Raw genomic sequence first — 7,902 nt, forward strand, 5'->3', positions numbered from 1 at the left:
GCCAGCTGTCTGGGCTCCTACAGTCCGTGGGCCACAGCGGCTCTGGCTGTTTCACCACTGGCTTCAGCTTCATAAATCGGGCATTCTCAAAGTAGGCTCATAGGCACATCTGGTGTTCCCCAGCCACAGCCCCAGTGGGCGGCAGAGAGCTCTGAATGACCTCCTCACTGCTACCTTGGGGACCACCAGCATTTAACTAGGGAGACCCCATACCCCTCGCTGGAGGACACCCCGATTGCTTATTTCCTCTCATGATGTAGGAATCCACAGGGCTAGCTGTCAAGCCATGCTGAATCGGAGGTGCTCCACAAAGCTTAACCTACACATTTATGAAATGGAGATTACAAATTGTTTGAGATCTAAAATTTGGTTGTAGATTAGCCAGAATGCAGCCACTCAAAGCAGTAAAAGACAGAAGCATCCCCCACCATCAACACAAAATACGCACTTCCCTTTCACCTGCCCTGCCATGCACCCCACGTCAGGAATCTGCATTTCCCTAGTCCTCTCCAGGTGCTGCTTTTCTCATGATCCTGGCATCTTTGCTCTACAGGTTTTATATTGCTTTATATAAAGAGTTTGGTGACTGTGATTTTTCCTAATCGTCTATTAGTAATTCATTTCAATAAGATTTTCCTTTCCTAATTCTGCTTTGGTGAGTTTTTTTGTTCAGTCCTCTGCACGTGGCAGAAACACAATATACATTTATCCATTCATCTGTTGATGGACATTTGGGCTGCTTCCACCTCTTGACTATTGTGATTAGACAGTCATAGCTGCTATGAATATGCGTGTACAAGCATCCCACATTTTTTGTATACGTCTCTCCTGACTGAATCATCTACCTATCCACCTTTCTATGTTAAAACATCTAATTTACAAAATATAACAAAGAATTAAAAACACATATAATTTACAAATACAAGTTACACTATAATGCTTTTACACTTAATTTATAATAAAGTTCATATCATTAAATATTCTAACATAATTGCCGCCTGTCATTTCATTATATGATTATAGGATAGTGAATGTAATCAATCCAATATGGTTTGACATTTAAGGTGTTTCTGATTTTTGCTGTTATAAATGACAGCTATAGCTAAGTCTTTGTCCACATTCTTAATTATTTCTTCGGGACAAGTTTCTAGACATGAAATTGCTGCAATAATATAAATAGCTAACATTGAGTGCTTTTATGTGACAGACAATGGTCATAAGCACTTTACTAATATTACCTGATTTATACAAGTACTATTATTTTGCCCGTTTTATAGATGGGACATGAAGGTCCAGCTAGAGGAGGTGGAGTCGGAGGGGCTGCAGGCTCAAACCCGTCTGCTGCTCCAGGATGGGCTCCAGCTCTGAGCTTCTCAATTTGTGCTTCCCCTTGTGTAAATGGGATGACAATGCCAACTTCACTTGGCGACTGTGAAGACTAAATAAGCTAATGTGTGTAAAGTGCTTAGACTCATGCACTGGGTACATGATCAGTGAGTGTCAGTTATTTCGTAAATGTTGAGGCATAGCAATTCCATTGGCTCTCATATTTGGCAATATTTTCGTTCTGTGAATTCGATTCTGCTTTTATAGTTTGAATCTTTTTTTTAGTATATCATTACACTTGTAATTACTTTACTCTTTCCCTTTATTGAAAGGAAATATAAAACTTCTCTGAAACCAAAGGTACTACATAACATTTACACCAAAAATGTGCCCAATAGTCTTGTTAAAAAGATAACTGAGTATAAACATATGAAAAGATGTCCACTTCACCATTAATCAAAGAAACTCAAACTTAAACAACTGTAACCATGATGATGCCCAGCGTTGGCTAGGGTGTGTGTAAAAAGGTATTTTTTTTCTTTTTTCTTTTTTTTTTTTTTGAGGAAGACTGGCCCTGAGCTAACATCTGTGCCCATCTTCCTCTTTTTTATATGTGGGATGCCTGCCACAGCATGGCTTGACAAGCGGTGTATAGGTCCATGCCCGGGATCCTCCGGGCTGCTGAAATAGAATGTGTGAACTTAGCTGCTGCTCCACCAGCCTGGCCCCTAAAAATGTCTTCTTAAACACTCTTGTCAAGTACAAATAGTGCATCTTTTCCCCAGGGCTATTTGGCAAAAAGTATCAAAGTTTTAAAGTGCAAACATTGAACAAATCAATTTCACTTCCAAGACTCTTCCTAAGGAAATAAGTGCCAGAATGTGTATGGATGATGTTCCTTGCATCGTTGTTTCTAGTAGCAAAGCATTTGAAACCTACGCAACCTATAGGGGCATGTTGGGCCCTACCTAGATCTTCTTTACTTGCAGGTGCACACCTACCCCTGGGCTTTTATGCAGATCAGAGAGTTACCTGGGGAAGTTACCAGAGGGGTGGAGGAGCAGATTCCGGCAATGACATCCCCTTGGGATGGTCAGCAGACAGAAGCTCATCTCCAGCTCTGAGACCACATTCTTTGTTTGCTTTCTGCTCTTTCTGCTCCCTCTCCACTTCTTTTCTCCTGAGAGCACTCCTAACAAGTCACAAGAACAAGAGTCCCCAGCTTAAGCTCTGCTTTTGGGGTACCTGATCTAAGACACAGCCATTAAAAGTGATTATAAGGGGCTGGCCCAGTGGCATAGTGATTAAGTTCACGCACTCCACTTCAGAGGCGCAGGGTTCATGTGTTCAGATCCCAGGTGTGGACTTACACACCACTCATCAAGCCATGCTGTGGCGGTGTCCCACACACAAAGTAGAGGAAGATTGGCACAGGTGTTAGCTCAGCGACGATCTTCCGCGAACAAAAAGAGGAAGATTGGCAACAGATGTTAGCTCAGGGCCAATCTTCCTCCAAAAAAAAAAAAAAAAGATTATGAAAATCTATATTCACTGATCTGGAAAGATGTTTATAGTATACTAAGTGGATGTAGAATATTCATTTTTTATAAAAGCCCAATGAACAATAATAATTTTTTTTAAAAAGGCCAAAAGAACAGAAGTCAAGCTGTATACTCTGTGTGGACTAATATATTATGGATTATTTTCTTAAGTTATGATAATAGTATTGTGGCTATATAGGAAGATGTCCTTATTCTTAGGAGATGCATCCTGAAAGGGTAGAGTGTTTCTGCAACTCATTTCCAGTTTCAGTTTTCCACAACAAGTGTGTGTGTATAGAGAGAGAGAGAGAACAGACATAGCAAACATTAACCATTGTTGGATCTAGCCAAAAGTATATGGAGTTCATTGTATTAGTCTTTCAACTTTATAATAGATTTAAATTTGTTCAAAATAAAAAATTGGGGGGGAAACGTACCTTCTGAGTATTAGGATTACTGTGATTTTAGCATCAGGAATTGTGAGAATTGGTGTTTCTAGTTTTTTTTTTTTTTTAAAGATTGGCACCTGAGTTAACAACTGTTGCCAATCTTCTTTTTTTTTTTTCTTTCTGCTTTTTCTCCCCAGATCCCCCCAGTACATAGTTGTATATATTAGTTGTGGGTCCTTCTAGTTGTGGCATGTGGGATGCCGCCTCAGTGTGGCCTGATGAGTGGTGCCATGTCCGTGCCCAGGAGCTGAACCAGTGAAACCCTGGGCCACCTCAGTGGTGTGTGCGAACTTAACCACTTGGCCATAGGGCCGGCCCCCTCTAGGTTTTTATTCTTGCAGCCAAGGACTTTGTGTGCTACACCTGCAATGCTGATGTCAGCTGTTTGTGGCAAAGCTTGTGGCACCACTGTGGTGAACACTGACCTCAGGGGCACTGTACACTCTCTGGCTGCTGGCTTGCGCCACCCAAGGAGGGTACATGTGAACATGGCTCCTGCCTTAGACCTTTAGCTTGCTTTCAAGTCTGTCAGCTTGGTAGGCTTGTCTCAGCTAAACCTTGTATCTGCTAGCTAGATTAATACACTTTCAACATGAGCACAACCTTGATTCAACTCTTCCGCTTATGGGAACCCAGTCAAAGGAAATAACTACAAATGTGCCAATTCTACTAGCAAATAATTAGAAACAATCTCAGTGGCCAAATATAGAGTGATGAGGATTTTTAGGCTGCTTAATTTTAAAATGGCTTATGATGAGGATTTTTAGGCTGGTTAGTTTTAAAACTACAGATGAGATTCAGGCTCCAAGGAGTGGAATTTGTTTGCCCCTTTGTTGGGAAACATTTACATTTCTAAGGGAAACCTCTATCTGTGAAGATGCCTCCCTCTCTGTGCCAGGAAGAAGGGGGAATGGTCTTATCTCTAGAAGCTCTTAATGGGGAAGGCAAGAACTTAAGTTGGTTGCTGCCTGGCAATCTCATGTAACTGACTTAGGGTGGTGGCTTCTGACCTTTACTTAATCCGATTTGATTCTTGTCTAAAAGTCATGGGATCACCCAACGACCAGACCCCACCTGCACTGATACCATTTTAACTTTTTTTCATGTTCTTTCCTTTGTCTTGTAAAGAGATGACTCATATACCTATGCCTTATAAAATTAGCCCTAACCCTCAACTCGGGGCAGCAGCAGGAGCTCTGACTGCCCGTGGGTCCTGTCCCCACGCACCAGCTCTGCCTGCCCATGGGTCCTGTCCCCATGCCAGCGGGGGCAGCAGCAGTGGCTCTGCCTGCCCATGGGCTCTGTCCCCATGCCAGCGGGGGCAGCAGAAGCGGCGGCAGCAGAAGCTCTGACTGCCCATGGGTCCTGTCCCCATGCTATTCTATACTATTCTCTAAATAAAAGAGCACTACTGCCAGATCTTGAGAGTCTAAGAAATCTTTCTTTCGACTCCTCGGCTCACCGACCCCGCATCATAGAGGACTGACTTTCAGAATCTTATGCAATCACTGAAAACAGTACTGCAGAAATGTACTGACATGCCAACTGACATGGAAAGACACACAACATACAGTGAAAAAAGCAGGTTAGAGGGGCCGGCCCCGTGGCTGAGTGGTTAAGTTCACGTGCTCCACTTTAGTGACCCAGTGTTTGCCGTTTCGCATCCTGGGCACGGACCTACACACCTCTTGTCAGGCCGTGCTGTGGCAGCATCCCACATAGCAGAACTAGAACAACTTACAACTAGGATATACAACTATGTACTGGGGCTTTGGGGCGGGGGGAGAGGAAGCATGTTAGAAAAGTGTATGGTATGAGGAAATTCTATTTAAAAAATTACAATTACATCCATAGACTTGGAAGAATGTGCACTAAATGCTTAACTCTGGCTGTCTCTGGGTGGATGAAATTTTGAGTGTTTCGTTTTTTTGCTTATCCCTATTTTCTGACTCTCCTGTAATAAACATGTATTGCTTAAGCATTTTAAAGAAGAAATCTTATTAAAATATAAAAGAAGATAGCATGACATTTTATAAACAAATCCAATTATAGCACTTCCTCATAATAAATTATAATTTAAATGTGGGGGTTGCATAATACCTGAACATTTGAATCTTTCTTTTTTTTTTTTAAGGATTGGCACCTGGGCTAACAACTGTTGCCAATCTTTTTTTTTTTTCCTGCTTTATCTCCCCAAACCCCCCCTGTACACAGTCGTATATCTTAGTTGCAGGTCCTTCTAGTTGTGGGATGAGTCTTTTAATATATCTACTTAAAAGATGCAGCCTGCATTGTGGTCAAGACTTCAGGTTCTGTTCTTGGGATAGCTGGGTTCCATCTCAGTGGCTCTGCCACTCAGCTGAGTGCCTGTAGAGCCAGGCTGGCTAGTGTCTGAATCTGTGTCTTCATCTGTGTAACAGGGATGGCAGTAATAATACCAACCTCACAGCTTTGTCGAAGGTTAAATAATACACGACAAGCTCTTGGCATAGTGTCTAGTAGCACTAAGTGGTCAAGAGATGTTAACTATTGTTACTAAATCAGATGTTCTCTGGCTTCTTCAAGGGGCCAGCAGATGCCTTCTGTTTGCACTAACAGCAGGAGCCCGTGCCTAAGCCTGCAGCACTCCCCCAGGCACTCGCTTTGCATCAGAGAAGGGAGCAGGTGACAGCAAAAGTCATTCAATTTCCCTGAAGCCTCCTTATCTCTGGTCAGGAGGTAGAGAGCTGATTAACTGTTAATAGAGCGCAGTGCTAACAGGCCAAAGGTCCATGACCAAGGTCTGATGTCCTTTAACGAGCAATTGTCCCTACTAACCACCACTGGCTGGGGGGGCGGGGGGTCAGGACACTTTTAGGCCACACAAAAGACAGCATATTTATTTGGAAAACAATAGTTTCAAAATTATCTCCCAAACTCAGAATCTGTGGGTGAGGGTACACACCCTAAGTAAATGAGTGAGGTCTTCACTAATTGTTCACTTATTAAATACAGCTTTAATTCACTGATTATGTGGAGTAGTGTTTTTCCACATTTCTGTGTTAAGAATCATTTGGAATGCTGGAGATGAATTCCATCCCATTAATTAATACATTGGGCCTGGGATGTGCCAGTAATTTGGAAATTTTTATTTTTATAAATATCTCCAGCTGATTTTCATGATCACAGAAATTTGGGAAACACTGATGAAACACTCTTTTCAGCTTCCTTTGCAGATTTTAAATCTTGAACTACTGATCTTAGAATGACTCACTGAAAAGTCTTAGCCAGTCCAGTTTTAGGAAAGGCGAGTAAATCTTCTGAACACTTGGCCTCATAAATTCTCCACTTTGGAAGCATCATAAATACTTTATTCTGATTGTTTCCTGGAAGACAGCATTTCTCATTTCCATTTCTGGCCCAGCTCTTCTAAATCACTTTTTAATTGGAGGGTCTATCTTCCTTGAGTTGAAGCATAGCGATCCAATCATTTTTAAAGATTTTTTTAATTAAATGATTGTCACATTTAATAACCTATGCTTGCTTCTGGCTTGCTTCTGTCTTGCTCCCTTTTCTCCTGAAACCTAAGAAGTTAGGGTGCTTTGCATAGACTCAGTATTGTGGCCTTTCCACCTTAAATCTCATACTGACGACCCCGTGTATGCCAGCCTGTATCTCATCGTTTTCTTTAACAGGCCCTACTCCCTTTGGTGTCCCAGTCAAGATGATATCTCCTTCTTCCAAGGTCATTATCTTAGAAACGTAGCTGATGATGTAGGGGATGGAAAAGATCATGGCGGATGTCTCACCCTCCTGCCTGAGTTCGCCGTTGACCTTGAGCCAGAGCTTCAGGTTGTGAGGGTCAGGGATCTTCTCTTTGGGCACGAACGCGCTGACGGGGCAGGAGCCCGTGAAGCTCTTGGCCAGAGTCCAGGGCAGTCCTTTCTTCTTGCACTCGTCCTGCACGTCCCTGGCGGTCATGTCCAGGCACAGGGCATAGCCCGCCACGTAGTCCATGGCCGCGGCCTCCGGGACGGCGCGACCGCGCCTGCCCATCACCACGGCCAGCTCGAGCTCGTGGTGAAGGTTGCGGCTGTAGGCGGGCATGAGGACCGGCGAGCCCTCGGGGGCGTAGGCGGTGGACGGCTTCAGGAAGAGCACGGGCTCGCTCGGCACGGCGCTCTGCATCTCCCTGGCGTGGTCCGCGTAGTTCCTGCCCACGCACACGATGTTCTTCCCCCACTCCCAGAAGCGGGACAGCGGCCTGGAGGCTGCCATGGCTCCTGCCGGGCGCCCTGGAGTCACACGGACCTTGCTGAGCCGGTCACCTGACGCCTATGGCTCCCCGGAGAGGACCAACTACCTCGGAGCGCTGTCCCGTCCGCGACGGCCCGTTCCGCTCCGCCGGTGCCGGGAGGTCGCAGCGCTCGGCCTCCTGGGCTCCTGTCCAGGGGCTGCCTCCGGGCGGCGCGGCCTCCGGACGCTGGCCTAGTGCCCCAGGAGAGGCGGGGGCTCGGGCTCGCCGCCGCCGCCGCCGCCCACCTCGCAGCCAACCCTCAGGCCCGCCGCAGCCGGGCGGGGGAGGGGCACGGGTTTGGACGCGAGCG

At 45.0% G+C, this 7,902-nt stretch overlaps 1 protein-coding gene across 1 annotated transcript; it reads right to left on the reverse strand.

The window, feature by feature from the left end:
• Positions 1–6,644: 6,644 nt before the first annotated feature.
• On the reverse strand, positions 6,645–7,872 carry FAHD1 (fumarylacetoacetate hydrolase domain containing 1). Its single transcript, XM_014848941.3, has one exon. It carries the CDS (start codon positions 7,571–7,573, stop codon positions 6,908–6,910), a length of 666 nt encoding a protein of 221 aa, XP_014704427.1. The 5' UTR covers positions 7,574–7,872; the 3' UTR covers positions 6,645–6,907.
• Between the last annotated feature and the right edge of the window lie 30 nt (positions 7,873–7,902).

This window comes from Equus asinus, chromosome 14 (genome assembly GCF_041296235.1).
Source record: "Equus asinus isolate D_3611 breed Donkey chromosome 14, EquAss-T2T_v2, whole genome shotgun sequence".
NCBI lineage: Eukaryota > Metazoa > Chordata > Mammalia > Perissodactyla > Equidae > Equus > Equus asinus.

Coding starts and splice junctions, on each gene's coding strand:
- FAHD1 (XM_014848941.3), bottom strand. CDS start 7,573: ATGGCAGCCTCCAGGCCGCTGTCCCGCTTCTGGGAGTGGGGGAAGAAC.